Raw genomic sequence first — 20,793 nt, 5'->3', positions numbered from 1 at the left:
TGACAGTGAGTACCAGGGTGCCTGAAATGTGCTCATTTTCCAGCCCTCCCCTGGTTTTTTGTTGTGCATTTTGTCCATCCCAGTCTCACCCCATCATGCAGTGTGTTTTACAGATTACTGCATTTCATCCTTCACTCATGCCTCAGGGTGAAAAAGCAACCAACATCACCTTGTAGCAATTCTGGCTTAGAAATAAGGCCCATACAGACAATCTTAACTGGAAGGAGACTTCTAGGACATAGAATGACAAAATTACAGAATGATAGGGATGGAAGGGACCTCTGGGGATCATCTAGTCCAATCCCCCTGTTAAAGCAAAGTCACCTACAGCAGGTTGCACAGGATCACATCCAGAAGGATTTGGAATCTCTCCAGAGAAGGAGACTCTGCAGCCTCTCTGAGCAGTCTGTTCCAGTGCTCTTCCACCCTCACAGCAAAGAAGTTTTTCTTCATGTTCAGATAGAACCTCATGTGTGCCAGTTTGTGCCCACTGAGCCTTGTTTTCTCACCAGGCACCATTGAAAAGAATCTGGCCCCATCCTCTTGATCCCTGCCCTGTAGATATTGACAGGAATTTAAAAGATCCCCTCTCCAGGGAGATCCCCAGTCTTCTCCAGGCTAAAACAGCCCCAGGTCTCTCAGCCTTTCCTTGTCAGAGAGATGCTCCAGTCCCCTCAGCATCTTTGTAGACTCCACTGGACTCCCTCCAGAATGTCCTTCTCTCTCTTCAACTGGGGAGCCCAGTACTCCAGACATGCATGTAGAACTTGGCCTGCTGGCCCTGCTCTTTTTAATGCACCCAAATACCCAGACCAGCTGAGATATTCAGGAGCAGTAATTGTATAAGGAGATGAGATTCCCAGGAATACCCCTCCTAGTACCATGGACATGAAAGCACAATTGTCATCTGTGATGAGCAACAGAGAGGGGAACATACAGGAAACAGCAATTAAACCGTTAAAGTCCTGGGCAGTTTTCCAGGGACTGGCAGTCCTCAGCCATATAAATACTCCACATGGCACAAAAGGTGTAATTCTCTACCTGCTATACACCCCTGATGACCTTCAAGATGGACAGGCTGGTATGAATTGTGACCAGACACACTGATCCAGTGTCTTCTGCTTGTTCTGAGGAGCAACACATCCACAAGAGAGTTTCACTCCCTCTGGATGATCTCCTGCTCCCCTCTAGCAGCACTCAGTGGTCCCAGTGCAAACTGAAATTATCCTGTGGCCTAATTACTGCCCAGATCTGCTGCCTATAAATACCTGGCCACAGCATAGGGAAATAACCTGCCTGTCAGTACAGGCAGAGTTGGGTGGTACCAGCATCCCTGGTGATGAGGAAGGCCAGGAGATGCAGTGGAGGCTCCACAAGCAGCAGCAGTAGGGAAATTAAAAGAAAATTCTTTTCATATGGCTTGTAAAAAGCAATTCCCACGCAGGGACAGGAGCAGCACTTAGAACAGGACTGTTCCCAATAGACAATTTGGAAGCAGCTGCCCTGTTAGGAGGGGAGAGAGTTTAATAACCTCCTCCTGGCACTGGTTAATTTATTGGTTAATAACTAACTAGTACAGATGCAGCTTTAGGGCACCCGGCATGTGGGCTTTGCCCTAACTGCTCTGTACAAGGCAGAGGTACCCAAAGCATAGAACCTACTTCTTGATGCTCAGCAGAGAAATCTCTGATAAGAAAGAATAGGGATACTTTTTTTTTTTTTTAAATCTGTGTGTTCCCTGCAGCTGCAGAGCACAGCTTTGCGCCAGTGCCTGAGAATCAGCAATAACTAGGAGACACCATCCTGTGTATTTTAATGATCAAGCTGAGTGAAATGCAAAATATCTTTATGACTGCTGAAAAATTTGGTCAGTAGTTACAAACAGTTGTTCTTTAACCAGCCAGTGGAACAGCCCTGAGACCAGGACTGGAACTGAAATAATCCAGGGAAGATCCACGATGATAAAAGATAATTAAAGTTTTCAGTGATCAGAAATCATTTCTAGAACACATTAGCACAGACACATGTTCTGCTTTTGGAGGAAGCAGTTTTGTGGATTGCTCTATTCAACCTGGATGGATTTTGTTCAGATCATCAACAGAAGGTTTAATGTGTTTACATTTAAATAGTTATCCTGGGTTTTTGAAGATATTTGTCCTTTGCAGGGTCTGGATCTATGACTCTCTGAGATAAGGATTGCCATGCACACCTCTCAGATATGGTTCAGGCACCCACAGACCCAGGCAGATATATTCATACCATATATTCTGATGTGCTCTTCTGGTCATACCTGAGCCAGGACAAGGGATCTTAGAATCATAGAATCATATAATTGTTTAGGTTGGAAAATACCTCTCTAAGAATATCAAGTTAATTCAGCAAAGCCAAGCCCATCACTAAATCATGTCTTTCAGCACCATATCCATATATCCTTTAAATCCCTCCAGGAATGGTGACTCCATCACTTCCCTGTAACGCCTGTTCCAGGGCTTGACAACCTTTCAAGGAAGAATTTTTCCTAATCTCCAACCTAAACCTCCTCTGGTATGATTTGAGGCCCTTTCCTCTTGTCCTGTCACTTGTTACTTGAGAGAAGAGACCAACACCCACCTCTCTACAACTTCCATCCAGATAGTTGTAGAGAGCGTGAAGGTCTCCCCCAAGCATCCTTTTCTCTAGGCGAATCATCCTCAGTTTCCTCAGCTGCTCCTCATAAGACCTGTGCTCTAGACTTTCACCCCATGCTTGCTGTTCCTTCTCAGCATCTGTGCAGTACCTCTCAGCCAGAAAAATGCTACTATGCACTGTTTGTACAAGATTTGGCAGTTTAACCCCAAGAATGGCTGCACATACAGTTGTGCTGGCTGAGCTCCATGGTGATGGCAAAGTAGAGATGTCAATGAAGGTCCTGTGTGCTGGATTGCAGCACTTTTCCCTCCCCACCAGTCCTGGAGGCTTTCACTGCAATTCCTCCTGCTGCAAGGAGTGATGCTGCAGCAAACAGCACGTCTGCAGGATGATGAAACACAGAGGAACTGTAATGAGATTTGAAAGCAAACCAGCTTTACCCTGGCGTGTCTCATGTGGATGAATCCAAAATCCTAGCAGTACAAAACCCACACAAATGAGAAGTGCCCTTGACCAGATGTGTGACGAGTCCCAGATGGGAAGTGTGATGCAGCTCTTCCTATTCACACCCCTCTCTGCTTGTTCAGGACAAATTCTGCATTGCAAATAGCCCATCTAAGTCTAGGAAGAGCAGAAAACACACCGGCATGGCTGAACCCTGTGCAAAGCAGCCAGGGCACGGACAAATGGAGCGTGATCTATGTGTTTGTTTCCCAACTGCAGGAACCACGGACCTCTCGCAGACGATCTGATTTTGGCAGCGCTGTTCATTCCTGAGCAGAGATGAGCTGAAACGTGCAGAGCAGTTCGCGGCACTTCAGTGCGGCAGCCACTAGAGGGAGCGCTGAGCTCTGTGCAGCCAGCGGCTTAGTCCGGGAGCGGGACTCAGAAAATCCTTGCAGCCTTAGGGAAGAAGGAGCACGAAGGAAAGCAGGAGGCTTGTGAAGAAGGATCGATGCAAGTAATAAGCAAAGAAAACCACACCAACATGTCCACATGGTTCATCATCATGCTGTCTCGGAACAATCTGTCTGTTAAATATGCATGGATGCCTCTGGGAAAGCGAAAGCCTTCTAACAACACCGAGAAGCTACGTGGCTGAAAGGAGGCAGGAGAAGGGGAAAAAAATAAGCTTTTTTTTTTTTTTTTCAAAAAAAGAAACACACCAACATTTTGCTAATTTCTTTAAATAAAGCTGCCATAAATATCTCTGCCTGCCAAGGTCTGTTTGCAAGACCAAACAATGGCAAGTTGCTAGGTCAGCCATGCATTTAAGGATGCCAAAGCTGAATGGACCTATGAGACCACTGCCTAGGTCTCTGTGTACACAAGAACAGCCCATGCTGGAGGGTTTGCAAGCAGCCAAGCATCCATCCTGTCCTTCACTGAGCTGCCCCTTGCATTCTCCATCACTTTGCATGGCTTATAAAAAAGATGGGGACACGCTTGTAGCAGTCTGTTGCAACAGGACAAGGGGTGGTGGTTTCAAACTAAAAGTCAGTGGTTACCCAAAGAGGTGGTAGATGCCTCATCACTGGGAACTTTCCAGGTCAAGCTGGACAGGACACCAAGCAACATGATCTAGTTGAAGGTGTCCCTGCTCACTGCAAAGGGATTGGACTAGATGCCCTTTAAAGGTGCTTTCCAACTCAAACTATTCTATGGTCATGCAACTCTCAGGTGTCAGGAGAGAGTTTTACCTTCAAATGCCCTGTTTTGCTCATGTTGATGAAAAGCCACACCATCCTCAAATGACTCCCTGTGAGGCTAAAGTAGAGGTGCTTCATATAAAGACCAGGTCTCTCCATCTTCTGTCTGTATGCCCATGTGTTCCTGCAAAGTTCTGGACAGCCCTTTGTTGCTGTCACCTGGGGTGGGGAAGAAGGATGAAGCTTTCTCAGGTGCAGTAGCTGCTGCAGGACAAAATGGTACTCAAGCATTCATACTGTGGTATCTTCATGGTGGTGATGCTGCTGGTTGCTAGATGGGTTGAGGTTGCTTAGCAACTTCTTAGCACTCAAGAGAGAATGTAGGAGCGGGGCTGGCACAGAGGCAGAGCTGTCTACTCAAGGGGTCAGGGAGAATTGGAACACCACTGGTGTTTGTGGGGCTATGCACTGGGTTCTCCCAAAGCATCTGAGATCTTGCTCCCAAAAATGTTTGTGAACTGATGTGACAGTGCATCCAGTCTTGCAGGATATCCTGAAGCCCAAAAGCCCACAGGGAAACACACTGCTCTGCTTCAGCACCTTCATCCAGTGATGCTCCAGTGTGTGAGCTCAGCCGCAATCGTTCACTATCCCACAGGACAGAAGCTCAAACACAATTGGCTCCCAACACACCAGCTCTGGGACACATGAGCCATGAAGGTGCAATCCAAAGTCATCCAATAAATTATGTCCTGGGATAACCCTAGGGGCAGGGTAAGAGAGAAACACAGCTCCAGCTGGAGAGTTCTGGCTTGGGAAGTACTGCCGGCAACTCCAGCACTAGCATAGCACCCAGATGCATGAGCATATCTGGAGAACGGGCCTTCTAAATCACTTACACCTGCTCTAAAAACCTGCAAGTCTGCAAAACTTTCTTGGGCTAATGTACAATTTGCCAACACATATCTGAATTTCCTAAAATTAGTCGTTTAGAGCTCTGCTCTTGTAAGCTCCTGCTGCAAGTGCTCTTAGGACACAGGCAGGAGAAAACCTTGAACGCAGCACAAACAGATACTTGACTGTCTCCGTGTCTGAGACAATGTTCAGACATGAATGTCATCTGCTCCTCCACAGTCTGAGTTTTTCAAGTTTGGATTCAGTACTGAAAATCCAGCTCTTCTTTCTCCCCTATGCAGAAGTTGTCTTTCACTTTCCCTACCCACAGAAGCTTGTGCATGGAGATTATACTACCAGACTGGGAAGCAGGACGACACAGACATGCCCCATCCTTCTGCTCTTCCACATGCAACACCTGCAGCCTGGATCTCCTGGGCCACAGGAACTTCTAGGCTCCAGTACTGCCACTCTTGGGATGTAGATATCTACTCTTGTCTAGTAGCTAGCTACCTTGCTGGAGTGAGGATCAACTTCTCTATGGCTACTGCTCTTTTTACTTACATCTTAACATCATGCATACATCATACTAAAGCTGCCAAGGCTTTAAGCCATGCAGTCCTGTCACAGCATACTCTTTTGAAACAGGTGAAAAAAAAAATGTCTCCTACACATGGTGTGAAATAAACCTAACCTGAGCTTATATTAATGCAGCTTCACATGGTCACAAGTTTTTGAGCCAAAATACCTAGTTGTGTCATTCCTACTGTCAGGCAGAAGGTGGGTAATGCCACTAAAGAATAGCACAGATTGTGTCAAAGACAAGAATCATAAGTACCTGCTTGCTTTCCAACTCATCAGAAAATGCAAACAAATCATTTCTTGGAGGAAAAGTAAGAAGAAATTAATCCCAGGACTGCAGAGGTCCTCAGAGCTAAAATGGCCTTGGGGGTTTCTCTGGATGCACAAGTATACACCAAAATGTTGTTTGCAGGGTGGAGCAGGAGTTATGACCAAAGGACATGACAGTGGAATTCCTGGGAGATGATCAGAGGGCTGGAGTACTTCTCTTTTGAAGAACACCTGAGAGTTGAGGCTGTTCAGCTAGGAGAAGAGAAGACTATAGGGAGACGTTATGGCAGCCTTCCAGTATTTAAAAGAGGGCTTGCAGGAGAGCTGGGGAGGGACATTTTTTGCAAAGGCATGTAGTGACAGGAGAAGGGATAATGGCTGGAAGAAGATAGATTTAGATTAGACATTAGGAAGAAATTCTTCTCTGTGATAGTAGAGAAGCGTTGAAACAGGTTGCCCAGATAGGCTACAACCCTGGAACTATTCAAAGCCAGGCTGGATAGGGCCTTGTGCAGCCTGGTCTAGTAGGAGGTGTTCCTGCCTGTGGCAAGGGGTTTGGAATTAGATGATCCTGAAGGTCCCTCCCAACCCAAACCATTCTATGATTCTGCACTGAGAAAAGATTTGAAGGGGGTATGGGCAGTGATAAAAAGACTGCAGAGTGCCTTTATTTAATCTCTCATCCTAATAGAAGTGCCTACAAAAGCTCAATGCTTGTTTAGCAGTTTAACGTTCATGTACATCCTTAGGAAACATCTGACACACTGGTTCTGTACAAATAACCACAGTGGTACTGCACAGACAACTTCTTTGGTTTCCCAGTGGGTGTTGCAGTAAATTAGCAAAAATAAATGTCATGCAGCTATGACTTATTCTGTTTCTAAAGGGTTTGCTTTCCCTCTGTATTTTTGTTTGTTTAATGAGTTCTTAATTGAATTTTGTTTTCTAGCATCTGAGCTAACATGATGACACATGATAGATTTATTTAGAATTCAAATCTTCCTTGATTTCCCATTGTTGTGAAGGAACAGATAACAATAATCTGGGCTCTACAAGCCTGGCTTCCCCTAGTCGTAGGAGTCTGTAACATCAACCAAGCAGAAGCTCTCATGTTCAAAAAAAAAAAAAAAAAAACAACAAAAAAAAAAAACTACCGATTTGATGGCTTTTTGTCACTATTTTGAGATGATTGCACACAAAAAAAAATAATGTATGGGCTCCCCCTTCTGCCTGAGAACACCAGTGCACGAAAAGGAATGGTCAGGATGAGTTTATGAAGTGCCAAATGCTGACTGTTCCTGTAAAATACCCTGAGAAATTCATCAAACATCTCTGAGGAACAGAATCAATCTGTTCCCAGAACCACACATCTTTTTTTTTAATCTTATTGGTGCCGCAGGGACCAAATTTTAAGAGAAAGTATTTTTGTGTTTCCCTAGGTGAGAGTGCAGAGTACATCAGTCTGTCTTTCCAACTGTCCTCCCCTGTTCCATGTTTTCAATTAGAAACAGCATCAGTGAGCTCTTCAATTCAGGTATCAGCAGTACCAGTGAAGCAGAGGTCTGGAAGCAGAGTCAGCAGCAGGATCCAAGCTGGGCTTCATTTTCCTAGTAAGATGAACAGAAACTCATAGACTCAGTCCTCAGCCTAAGCTCCCTCTACATAACACATCAAGGTGTGGATAGGTACCTTAGAGAACATCCAACATCAAGGCTCACCCACACAGAAATACCACTGGAACTTTGGATTTAGGAGCCAATTAGTTTGTTTGTTCAATAGGCAGATTTCCAGTGGAGACCTATGATACCAGCTTTTAGCAGTACACTGCCAACACTTGACATTTATTAAAGCCACAGCTCAGTGAGTACCTGAGCATTTCCATTTTCAATTTTAATAAGTCCAAATTAAAGTCCAACTAAAGTTAACCATTTGTAATACCCATCAATAATAACTTAGCTAAGAGTATCGAGGTTACACCCACAGTGGTGGTTAAAAATGCTATTTCCTTCTTTTTGTCACACAGTCTGTAGTGTATGGTAAGCAATACCTAGCAGGCACAAAGTAAAAAGGACCCTCCCTTCTCTGAAAATCTATGCTAACCTTCAGCCCAGAGGCAAACAATATCCTGGACTGCATTCAAAGCAGCATAGTCAGCAGGTTCAGGGAGGGGATTCTGCCCCTTTGCTCTGCTCTGGTGAGACCCCACCTGCAGTGCTGTGTCCAGCTCTGGAGTTCTCAGCACAGGGAAGACATGCTCCAGCAGGTCCAGAGGAGGCCACAAAATATGATATGAGGACTGGTCCTGCTCTGGCAGGGGGTTGGACTCGATGATCTCCGGAGATCCCTTCCAACCCCTAACATCCTGTGATCCTGTGACCCTGTGACTGGAATCCCTCTGCTGTGAGGACAGGCTAAAGAGTGGGGCTTGTTCAGCCTGGAGAGGAGAAGGATCCAGGGAGACCTTATGGCACCCTTTCAATACTTATAGGGGGCCTACAAAGAAAGACAGGGAGAGACTTGGGGGCCTGTTGTATTGAGGGTGGCGAAACCTTAGCCTAGGTTTCCCAGAAAAGTGGTAGATGCCCCATCCCTGGAAACATATCAGGTTGGTCAGGACAGGGCGTTGAGCAACCTGGTTTAGCTGAAGATGCCCCTGCTTACTGGGGTGGGGAGGAGTTGAACTAGATAACCTTTAAAAGTCCCTTCCAACCCAAAACATTCTATGAGTCTAATAAACTTGTTGCAATTTTAGATGAAACACTATTTAAAGAAATCCCATCTTGTGTCCTAGTGACCACAAGCTCTAAGTTTAGACAAACCTTGGGAAGGGCCATGGAAGCATTGCAGCAGGATCAGTGGAAATCCCCTGCCCAAATTCGGGCTGCCAGGGTTCTGTGCAGTGTTTTAGGAGCCATGGGAGTGTTGCCAGCATCCATTTGCTCACCCAATTTCACCCCAAAGGAGCTGAAATTGCTGCCATCAGGTGATGAGTGCTCACACAATCATTTAACAGAATCACCTAACAGAGTCATGAAATAGAATGATAGAATCCTTTAGATTGGAAAAGCTCTTTAAGATCATCAAGTCCAACTTTTAAGTCAGCACTGACAGGTCACCACTAAACTCAGTGCCACAACTACAGACCTTCTAAAGCCCTCAAGGGATAGGGACTCCACTACTTCCCTGGGCAGCCTGTTCAAGGTTTAACAACCCTTTTGGGAAGGAAATTGTTCCTAATGCCCAATCTCAACCTCCCTAAGTGCAACCCTTAGGCTGTTTCTTTTCATCCCATTGCTTGTTACTTGGAAAAATAGATTGAACCCCACTTTGCTCCAACCTTTTTCAGGTAGTTGTAGGGAGCAAGAAGGTCTTCCCTTAGACTCTTTTTTTGGGGGGGTTGTTTGGTTGTTTTTCCAGGCTAAACAACCCCAGTTCCCTCAACCACTCCTTACAACACTTGTGCTCTAGATCTTTCACCAGCTTCATTGCACTTCTCTGGACACACTCCAGCACCTCAATCTCCATGGTCCAAAACCGAGGTTGAGGTGTGGCATCACCAGTGCCAAGCACAGGGGGATGATCACTGCCCTACTCTTGCTGGCCACACTATGCTGATTCAAGCCAGGATGTTGTTGGTCTTCTTGGCTACCTGTCCCCACTGCTGGCTCATCTCCAGATGGCTATCAATCAAATGCTCTAAGGTGGCAGAAGTGCCTCTCGATCTCCAGATTTTTCTTTTAATACAGATTGAGAAAATGAGTGAATAAGGACAGGAAAGGGAAACAGAACAATTAGATCTGATTTTGGAGGTTTTACTCCTTAGCCACCAGGTGTCACTCTTGTCCGCAGTGTTCGAAAGGAATCTTCGGTTGCTATTAAAATGCTCTTTTATCAATAAGATCTGCAGCACCCAGAGGCAACAGCAACATCCGCATTTATCACAGTTTTGCAAGTTTTGACATCAAATCACCAGTTCGTCAAATCTTGGGATATCTGGAGATCGTGTTTTAGCCTGTGGTGCTATTTGTTAAACATAAACACATTAAACTCATTATTTTTAGTGTAAGTGTGGCTGAAAATTTCAGATCTGGTTTTGGATTAGAAGCTTGACCAGTGCCTGGTGACGTCTGGATCACTTTGAACATATTCTGAATCTGTACAGCTCTTGGAAGGTGAAGAAGAGCAGCGGGGGAAGCAATAAAACATGGGGTTTGTGTCTCCTCAGCAGAAGTGGAGCAAGAACAATATGATTCAGCCATAACATATTCCAGCCTTCAAAGTCAAGGCAGCTCACTTCTCACCACTCGTGTATCTCAGATGTACACAGTTCAAAAAGGACAGGGAACTGCTTGAAAGAGTCCCACACAGAGCCACTAAAATTATTAAGGGAGTGGAACATCTTCCTTATGAGGAGAGACTGAGGGAGCTGGGGCTCTTTAGTTTGGAGAGGAAGAGCCTGAGGGGTGACCTCATTAATGTTTATAAACACATAAAGGGTGAGTGCCAAGATGATGGATCAGGCTCTGCTCAGTGATGCCCAATGACAGGACAAGGGGCAATGGGTGGAAGCTGAGGCATAGGAAGTTCTATGTAAACATGAGGAAATATTTTTTCAGTGTGAGGGTGATGGAACACTGGAACAGGCTGCCCGGCTGGGTTGTACAGTCTCCCTTTCTGGAGATATTCAAAACCCACCTGGATGCATTCCTGTGTGATCTGGTATAGGTGATCCTGCTGTGACAGGGGGGTTGGACTGGATGATCTTTCAAGGTACCTTCCAGCCCCTAACATTCTGTGATTCTGTGAGAAATGCTGCAAACACTACACAAATCTCCAATTATTCATTCTTCAGAGTATCAGTGATTGTCATTGTGCTGGGGTTTTCTGCTTTCCCAAGACTATGAGCTTGCAACCACTAACATAATCTCCCGATAATTTTATAGTTTTCAGTTCTCTAGAGATTCCCCATTTTCTCCGAAGACAGAAAATCTCTTTTATTTTCAAGAAAATTAAATTCAATGACAAATCTTTATCTGAGAGAAGAACCTCTCAAATAAAATGCAACACAGGTGTTAAATCCAGCTGCTCTGAAACATGTGGTATCAGCAAACTGAACAAGAATAATACAAATTTTTAGTGAATAAGATGAAAAATTTCTCACGGGGGGCCTCATCCTACTGTCATGTAAATTGGTGATGTTACCTAGCCCTGCATTGCTGCCAGAGCTGTGAATTTGTATTGAAATCCTACTCTGCAGGAGAAGCAGCCTAGTCAACAAGCAGCCAAAAGAAATTTCACTGCACAGGGCACATATCATGAATTTATGGCAAGATTAGAGCCTGGCTATTGAGTTGGGATCCCCTCTGAGTAATATTGAGAACACGGTGTTCCCAGGACACCATTGGCCTTCTTGGCCAAGAGGGCATAGTGCTGGCTCATGGGGAACTTGTCCATCAGCAGCGCTAGGTTCTTCTCAACAGAGAAGCAGTAGGTCAGCCCCTAGCCTGTCCTGGTGCCAATGGTTACTCCTCTCCAGGTGCGGGGCCCTACACTTGCCCTTGTTGAACTTCATGAGGTTCCTCTCTGTCCAACTCTTCAGTCTGGTCAGGTCTCACACACAAATGATTTGGAGAAACTGATATTCTGTTTTATCCAGATTTCTTGACCTGTTTTAATACAGTTTTCCCTCAGTGCTTTCTTTCTTGACTACAGTTGAAAGAAAACCATAACAAACACACCTTGGTTTTGCCTATAAATAGCTACAAATTTCTATTATGTTTAAATATTTGTGTGTCCAGCCTGAAAAGCAAGATAAACCTGAAGACAAAATAAAATATTTCCCCAGGGACAGGACAAAACCTGATCAATGAAGATGTTAAAGAGCTGATGGATGCCTTGGATGCCTCCCACTCTCTGACTGGGACTGTCCCAGTTGGTGCTTGCAAAAGTGGACCCCGGTGATACTTAGGAGTTTGCATGCAACTAACTAAACACTGATAAGATCTTCTGCTTTAGCTTTCCAATGCCTGAATGATTCATGCACAGAAAGTAGGTCTAGAGTAAATTCATAATTGATGGGTCTCCTTCAATACACAGTCAAACAAACAAAGAAATTGATTTAAAATACACTTGATTTTATTGCTTGCTATTGTTTGCAAGAAGAGACGTCCAAAGGGCTGTCATGTTTTCTGCCTTGCCCTGAGATTTAATTCTATCTAGATGATCTGACATCTTAACCATTCTTATCTTCCTCTAGATGAAAATAAAAGCCAACTTCTTCCACTGCAGCCTGCTGATACACACAGCCCAGGCGTCACAGTTATGCAGGACACATGAAATAGTTTTGACATGGTTACCTCTAAACGAAATCAACCAAATTTGTTTGCTTGCAAAAAGATGAGATGAAGGACCTGGTTTTGTTTCCCCCTCATCATTGCTTTAACCCCTGCTACGACCAGGTGTGCGTAGCAAGAACTGTGGCTCCTCAACCTGAGGAAAATAGTGTTGCATTCAGAAACTCTATAAATGAATGGGAGGGACAAATAATGCCTCTCCCCACAACGATGTTTTGTTAATTAAATTAGCATTTAAATAGCCAGAGCTAATCTGGGAAGTTAGCCCCTCATTACAGTAACTAGGAAGGGGGAAAAGAGCTGCAGACAATTCCCTACAAGATGGGGTTAAGTTGGCGTTTCACAAACTATTTGCCCAGCCTGTCCCTCCCAAGTGAAAGCTGCCACCCCTCCTCTTTCCTCCCAGCATAATTAGCATGTTCCAGTGCTGTGAATGGAAACAATATCCTCCCTCCAAGCTGCGCCCCTCCGGGGAGATGCTTCCCACAGATTGTGGAACACTGAGCCAGGGAAAGGCCTTGTTGAAGAATTCACAGTGGGGTAATTACATTGGGGTAGCTTGTGCCAGTGCAAGAGAAGCTGCATTACTGTAATTCATTGCAGGCAGCAGGGGCTTGCATAAAGGAGACATCCAGAGGGGAGACTGCAGAGACCCATGAGAAGTTATTACTCCCACGGGCTATCCCAGAGCCCTGGCAAAACCCCGTGTTGAAGCCAGAGACATTTCTTTGGGCTCTAAGAATGTCTCCATCTTTGAAGAACTTAGCAATTTGCAATTAGAACTTGAGAAAGGCTAAAAGGGTGATTTTTTTTTCCCCAGATTTTTATCTGAGTAGATAACTGGAAAGCTTGCAAGAATTGTGTGTGTGCATGTGTTACTGTCCATGTACATGGCACTTAAATCATGCTGTGACCTCTTTCTAACACGTAAACCGGTAGTATGCAATCCTTTCCCCAGAAGACTGTCCTGGTTTGAGCTAGAACAGAACAGAGATTGTACTTTTCAGCTCAGTATCTTCTCAGTGCACTTTTGGAGTGTGTTTGCTGTGTCTGCTCCTAGGAGTGGTAATGCTGATGTTTAGAGTTATTGCCAAGGATCAGTGTGCAGAAAGGCTCCTGTGGAGACCAAGGTCACTGCTAAATGTAGTGAACCATGTTGGGGTGAAAAGTATAAGGCTGCACCTGTGGGGAGAGGTGTTCAGGACACTGACCAACAAGGGATTCCATCCCATGTACATCAGATTTGATATAAAGCTGAGGAATCACCAGGGTCAAGGCTCTCCTTCAGTGGCTGGCTTCCAAGGAGGACTCTGTCCGTTCTGCCTTCAATCCCAACCCATGAGTTCCTGAATACAGTTCCAGAGTCCAGCTCCTGAATGTGGTTGCCATCTGATGCTGAGTCCAGCCTGGGCCTTCTGCCACGGTATCAGTGTTGATGGTGACATAACTGTCAACAGGGGCATGGGGTTGTATGTATTTATAGAGATTTTATTTTATCTTCATTATACTAGTTTGTTTTCTTTTCCAAGCCATACGTCTCTCCCTTATTCCCTTTCGCTTACTCTTTGAGTGTGTCTGTCACTTCTTTGGTGGCCAGTCCACCCCAAACCCTTGACAAGAATTGCTGTTTAATTTCACATAGAACAGAGATGCCAGTGATAGCTAATACCAGAGGATAAAACGCAGCAGGAAGGATTGGATGTGTGTGACATCTGCTAACCCCAGTAGCATGCACATCTGGCAGGTTTCAGCCCATTTCTTTAAATCAGGGTGACTCAGCCTGAGGTAAAAAGAAACCCCACCCCTCTGCCTGCTGCACATCGTGCCCAGCTGTAAAAGGAGGATTATATTTATCACTATTACGAAGTACTCGGTTTCAGAAAGCGTTGCTGCGGTTTGCTGAGGCCCCAGCTGGAGAATACCACAAGAAGTTCAAAGGCCGGTTTCATCCTGTAATTGGATCCTCGAGTTCACAAGTGCAAGAGCCAACTGTGCAGGCTGAAAGCAGGACATCCCCTCTCCCAACAAGAAACTCTCTGCAACAAGGGGTGCAGGGCTAGACCACAGCCATGGCATGATGAGAAGAGGATGTTTGCTGCTGCTATGGGCAAAACCTCGGGTTTTGTGTCAGGCTTTTGCCACGCTGCTTGGTCTGACCTGCTGTTATTTAACTTGCATTTTGACTTCAGGATCTCTTCTTAACCCTCATGCTCTCTTGGCATGCTCTTAAAGCCATGAATATTGATCCCAATGTTACTTAAACGCCAACTTAATATTAGTTTTCTCTCTGCCTTGACAAGATATTATTGAGATCAGGCAGGTATGAACTGATAGATATTGAGTGTGATTCATCTGGGCAAAAAATACTACCTTCTGAAGTCTTATCTCAAAATCACTTGTGAATGGGTTATTTACTTATTTCTGTCATAAAACCTCATTTGATGTTGAACAATTATACTGATTTGGTGTTTTTTTTCTCCCTGTTCCTGATGAAATCCGGGCTTTCAAAATAACACAGAGAAAATCCTTACTTTGAACTAAAATAGTAGCTACACAGTTTTCAACTGTGACCATTTAAATGAGATTTTTTTTTTTTTTTTAGCATCTTTGCACTATACCTTTGTTCTTGGTCTTTGCACTCAGCAGCTGTGGTTGAACAATCAAACCATCTAATGGGGACAAATCATAATATTGTTGACAGCATCTCTGATTGTTATTGTTGAGCTCTTTTAGCGAGCTGCCTTAGCTAAGCAAATGGCAATGGACCTGTTAATAACAGTGTGTTGACAGAGAGTTGGAGGTTGTTCTGTGAAGCCAGACTCAGTCATCATCTTAAACCATGATCGTATGTTGTGTTATGGTTCGTGATATTCGATGTGATGTGATTTCTAATGGACAGAAACCCTATAGACCAACAAAAACACTGTAAAATCATAGAATGGTTTGGGTGGGAAGAGACCTGTAAAGGTCATCTAGTCCAAATCCCAGCAACAAGCAGGATCATCTTCAACTACCAGTTGCTCAGATCTCCATCCAACCTCATCTGGTATGTTTCCAGGAATGGGGCACCTACCACTTTTCTGGGAAACCTGGGCCAGGGTTTCACCACCCTTAACATAAAGAATTTCTTCCTTACATCCACTTTGATTCTCCCCTCTCCTAGTTTAAAAGCATCTTCCATTGTCTTGTTACAACAGGCCCCCAAGTCTCTCCCTGTCTTTAAGTACTGAATGGTTGCAATGAGCTCTCCCTGGATCCTTCTCTTCTTCAGGCTGAACAGCCCCGAATCTCTCAGTCTGTCCTCTCAGCAGAGGTGCTCTAGCTCTCAGATTATGTTTGTGGCCTCTTCTGGACCCACTGCATGTGTGTTCTCACCAGAGCAAGGCAGAGGAGAAGAATTCCTTCCCTGAATCTGCTGCCCATGCTGCTTTGGATGCAGTCCAGTTGGCCTCTAGGCTGAGGGTGCACAGTGCCCACTCATGTCCAGCTTTTCTTCTCCACAGGGCTGCTCTCTATTACTTCATCCCCCAGCCTATATTGATACCAGGGGTTGCCCCAACTCAGGCACACGACCTTGCACTTGGCTTTGTTGAACCTCATGAGGTTCACACAAGTTCACTTCTTGAGCTTGTCCAGGTTTCTCCGGATGGATCCTATCCCTCAGGTGCATTGACTGCACCACTCAGCTTGGTGTCACCTGCAGACTTGCTGAGGGTGCACTAGATCCCTGTCACTGATGAAGATGTTAAACAGCACTGGTTCCAGTACAGACCCCTGAGGGACACCATTGTCACCAGGTCTCCATCCAGATATCAAGCCATTGACCACTACCCCTTGGATGTGACATCCAACCAGCTACTTATCCACTGAGCAGTCATCAAATCCACGTCTCTCCAGTTTAGAGAGAAGGATGTTATGGGGTGAAATTATGTGAATGATGTGATTTTATGATTCCGTGAAACTCTACGGGGGAGGACTACATATCCCAGCATGCAACGCCCGCCTCCAGGCGAACTACATCTCCCTGCGTGCATCGCGAAGCCCATCCAGGGGCGGGGCAGCGCGACGCTCTGCATGCCGGGAGCTGTAGTCCGGACGGACGTTGGTCAGCCGCAGCACCTCCCTCCGCCCGCCCCCGGCCTCACCTCCCCGATCCGCCCCGCCCCGCTCCGCGCCCTCCCCGCGCCGCCGGGTCTCCCTTCTAGACGGAAGCCGAGGAGGGACGAAGGAGTCGGGGAGGTTGGAGCGGCGCGATGGGGGACTCCAAAGTGAAGGTGGCGGTGCGCGTCCGCCCCATGAACCGGCGAGGTGAGACCCTCCTCGCTCAGCGATCCCCCTTTCCCCTCCCGGCGCTCACGGAGGCGGAGTGTGAGGGGAGCGGGCCTGAGGGGCAGAGCGCGGCGGGAGGCCGGGGGGCGCCAGTCCCCATAGGTGTCCGTAGGGTCAGGTGTGGGTGTCCCGGCGCGGGGGCGTGTTTGCCGGGGTGTGTCTGTCGGTAGTGGAGTGTGCGTGTGTATTTATTTATTTATTGTTATGCACGCCTGTGTAGGTATACAGGGAGGTTTGGGGCGAAATCAAGCAGCTCTCACCCTTCTGCCGACACCTTTATCCTCAACTCGCCCTGTTTTGTAGGGCTTTTTTAAAGCCTCCTCCCCGCGGCGTACACCCCCTCCACACCTCCTGCACCTGCCTTCCAGCAGAGCTGTGCCCCGTTCCCTGCTGGGAGAGCTCTTCCTTCTTCCTGCTTTCTGGGAGAAAAATGCCTCTCCTTCTATTTTTTTCCTGCGGTAATTCAACCCGCAGATCCGTAACCCTTCTTTTTATCCCTCGGTGACTGAGTGGGACGGAGCTATCCAGATGACAGAGGCACTATCGGGGCATAGAGAAACAAAAACAAACAAGAAAACATGGAAGAGGAGGCGTGAATTGACAAGAGAAGATTTCGTTGTTGAGTTGGTGTGGGATTTTTTTCCCCCCCCCCATCAACGAAACTTGCCTAAGGGTTATGTTAATCAGGCCGTGGTCTGGGTATCTGTTTAAATGTTTATTACTTGTCTTAATTAGAGAAAACTTGTTTTAAATGATGAGGAAGCAAATATGGAAAGGCAATTTCAGCCAAGGAATGGGAAGGTGAAGAAGGCGAAGTTCCAAGAAACACGTAGGGTGACTTTTCCCCCTCACATTCTCACAGAAGTATGCCAGTAATTCTTTTTGAGGAAGGAGAATCAAGAGAAGTCAGTTTAATAGCTGAAGCAACGAGGGAGCAGGGGGGGAAAGCCTCTTATCTTCTACACAGTTTGAAACAAAATAACTCTTTAATGCCTTTCAATAAATAAATAAAACTCATAGTCTTGAATACAGTAATACCATACCTTTTAAAAGAAAAATAGGAGAAAGTCAAACTGAATTCATAATAGCTCTGAAGTCCCACACCAAAACAGAGGAGATACAGTTGATATCCCTACAGTCTCATGGTTAAGACAGTCAAGGATATTTTTTACCAAAATCTGCATTTTGTTAAGTTTCAGATAACAGCCCTCAAAATTGAGAAGGGACCCACCTTGGTGGACGAGATTGAGTATCAGTATAAAGGAGTTGGTGGGAGCTGAAATGGAAAGCAGCTGAAAGGTGGTGCCTTGTTCTAGTGAAAGATATGAGCCTTCCTCTTGCTCATGTCCCTTTCCTGTCACAGGTCATTTCCTTGGCTGTGACCCAGACATCTTCTGACTGTGTGGTGCTCTTTACCCCCAGGATCATACAGTAATTCAGGTTGGAAAGGACCTCTGGAGGTCTCTAGTCCAATGCGTTCCTCAAAACAGGTTAAATTTAGGTTGCACAGGACATTGCTCAGTCAGGTTGTGAATTTCCAAGGATGAATAATGCTGCTTACCCTCCTGGCATATGTTCTATGCATGTTCAGCCCAGAGTTTGTGCACATGTAGTGGTCTTCATGCTGTTTCCAGCTAGGGACTGGGAAAACGCGTGGGGAAGTGGTGGAAGTAAAATGGAAAAATTATGGAAGATGATAGATTTAGAGCAATACATGTGTCTGAACCTTCTGTCTTGCTGGGGAATATTCTAACTCAGAGCAGCATCTGGAAGAATGGGAGAATGTATCTTGTTACCAGAGCTGGTTTACCCTGTATAAACTTAAAAAATATAATGGATTAGAGAGTATGGTCATAGCTTGGGTGTTAGAAAGCTTATCCAGGACTGAAGGATATTTGATTATTGATCCTTGCTGTTCCTCAGAGAGGAGCGACCTGAACCGTATGCTCTTAGCAGATAGCTTGGCAGTCAGGGAGTACCTTCTTTCTGTAAGAACTGCTTTGAAGCTATTGAAGCATCCTATTATTTTGTGAGTGACACCTAAATCTATGTAAGTCTAGCCTAAAAGATCAATATTTTTTTCTCCTTGAAGCAAAAGTGGCCTGGTATTGTTTTGGTTTGTTTTTAGTTATTATTATAATTTTTATTTTTCAGCAGAGTATTTGTCACACTCCAGATGTTTTGTTCAGTTCTGAACAACTGATACCTCCATGTAGTATTTTTGATAGTCCTAGAATCTGTTGAAGCAAACAATTATTTGGATTAGTTTAATGTTCAATTTAATCATTTGTGTAGCTGGTTTTCTGAAGAGTCATCGGGTTGTAAGACTTGTGTGGCTTTGCTCTTTGAGGCAAGAGGTTGCTTTCTTGGAAGCTCCCTAATATGCACTTTGTTCTAAGCAGTGTTTGTGTGAAAGTGTGGGGCTTTGGACCTGAAGCAAGTATTTGTTTTCTTCAGGATCACGAGTAATGTTCTTTCCTTCCCTCTGCACTGAAAGGCTTAAAAATTGCCAACTTGTCAGATGGTTGCAACTGTGGAAACTTCAGCTCTGAAATAATCTCAGTGTTTACTTGTGGTGGTTGTCTTTAGGGTTTGAATTATAAATTTCTTAAGGCAAGGGTTTATTAGGTTAATAAAAGTAGTATGGTTCATTATTACTAATTTATGCAGGTCATAAAAGTTTAATAGCTTCCTTGGGTGCGTGTTGAAGGGATTTCTGTATCAAATGGTTATTCATAGTACTTATGTTGAGGGTCCTACTTCATTCTCATGCCCATGGTAATCTATAAACCAAGTTTATAGCACTAGTGTTTGTCAGTGAGAGGAAGCATTTATAATTGTACTTGGGTTTCATGTTTGGTTTTTTTTTTTTTGTTCTTGCTGTCTTTTGTTTGTTGTGGTGGGTTTTTTTAGGATCTAGGTTACTTTTTGCTTCAAATTAGCATCATTTCTAAATTTGGAGGCTCTGCTACAAAGCAATAGTGACTTCTCTCTTTTTGCATGCTTTCTGCCTTGCAAGCCAAGATTTTGAGTAGCATGCTATTACAGAATCATTTTGACTGGAAAAGACTTCTAACGTGATCTAGTCCAACCATTATCTAACTCTGCCAAATCTAGTGCTAAATCGTGTCCATTAGCACCACATCTATGCATCTTCTAAATGCCTCCAGGGATGGTGATTCATCCTCCTCCCTGGGGGGCTTATTCCAGTGTTGGATAACCCTTTCAGTTTCTGATAATGTTCAACCTAAACCTCCCCTGGTGCAACTTGAGACTCCACTCCTCTTGTCCTGTCACTTGTTACCTGAGAGAACGGACCAACACCCATCTCACTCCAACCTCCTTTCAGGTAGTTCTAAAGAGAGGTCTCCCCTAAGCCTCCATCTCTCCAGACTAAACAACCCGAGTTTCTTCAGCCGCTCTTCACAAGACTTGTGCTTTAGACCCTTCACCAGCTTCACTGCCCTTCACTGGGCCTGCTTCAGCACCTCTATGCTTTCCTTGGAGTGAAGGAATTAAGATTTAAGTAATTGAGTACTGGTTGCTTAAATAGGATTCCTAGTCTTCTGTTTTCTTGGGTTTGTCAGTCACTGAAATCTCTCCTTTTTCAGATGGAGTTTTGATAACAGTAAGTTCTTTTGCTGATGTGTTTTGGAGTTGCAGTGGATTTCCTTTTATGAGCATTGTCAGTGCTTCAATTCACTTAGCAGATACTCAGTTTGGGTAAATGCTGTGCAAAAGCTCAAGCCATGCCATGGAGCAAAGCAAAAGGCAGCTGGAGGCTTTTAATTTAAGATTTATCTTGATGAATATTTTGTTTTCAGGTGATGTTGATGTACAGACATCCATAAGTATGTGAAGTCCTTGTATTTCTCTGTGCCTTCTGAATAAATTCAGCTTAGTGCTAATTAAAATAGAACATCTTTTATTAGTAATAAAAGAATATAATTTACACTCAAAAGTATGGCTGAAGCTGTTATGTTGCTGTGTCTCACTTGAGTTAATACTTTTCTGTTTAAGCAAGAAAGGCAGGAAACTAACTGCAAAAAAATGTGTTCAGTGCTTGGAATGAATTTATTGAGGAGCAG

The 20,793-nt window shown here is 44.8% G+C and overlaps 1 protein-coding gene across 1 annotated transcript in view; it reads left to right on the top strand.

Annotated features, from left to right (window-relative positions):
- Positions 1 to 16,629: 16,629 nt before the first annotated feature.
- Positions 16,630 to 20,793, top strand: part of KIF13B (kinesin family member 13B) — a 145,121-nt gene continuing 140,957 nt past the window's right edge. The window contains exons 1-3 of the mRNA XM_054383379.1: positions 16,630 to 16,818; positions 17,180 to 17,332; positions 17,441 to 17,534. Of these exons, the coding sequence (XP_054239354.1) occupies positions 16,630 to 16,818; positions 17,180 to 17,332; positions 17,441 to 17,534 (436 nt within the window). The remainder of the gene's footprint in view (positions 16,819 to 17,179; positions 17,333 to 17,440; positions 17,535 to 20,793) is intronic.

The sequence above is a fragment of the Indicator indicator genome, chromosome 9 (assembly GCF_027791375.1).
Source record: "Indicator indicator isolate 239-I01 chromosome 9, UM_Iind_1.1, whole genome shotgun sequence".
NCBI lineage: Eukaryota > Metazoa > Chordata > Aves > Piciformes > Indicatoridae > Indicator > Indicator indicator.
The sequence above is the reverse complement of the archived record's forward strand: the minus strand, read 5'-3'. Positions and strand labels throughout refer to the sequence as shown.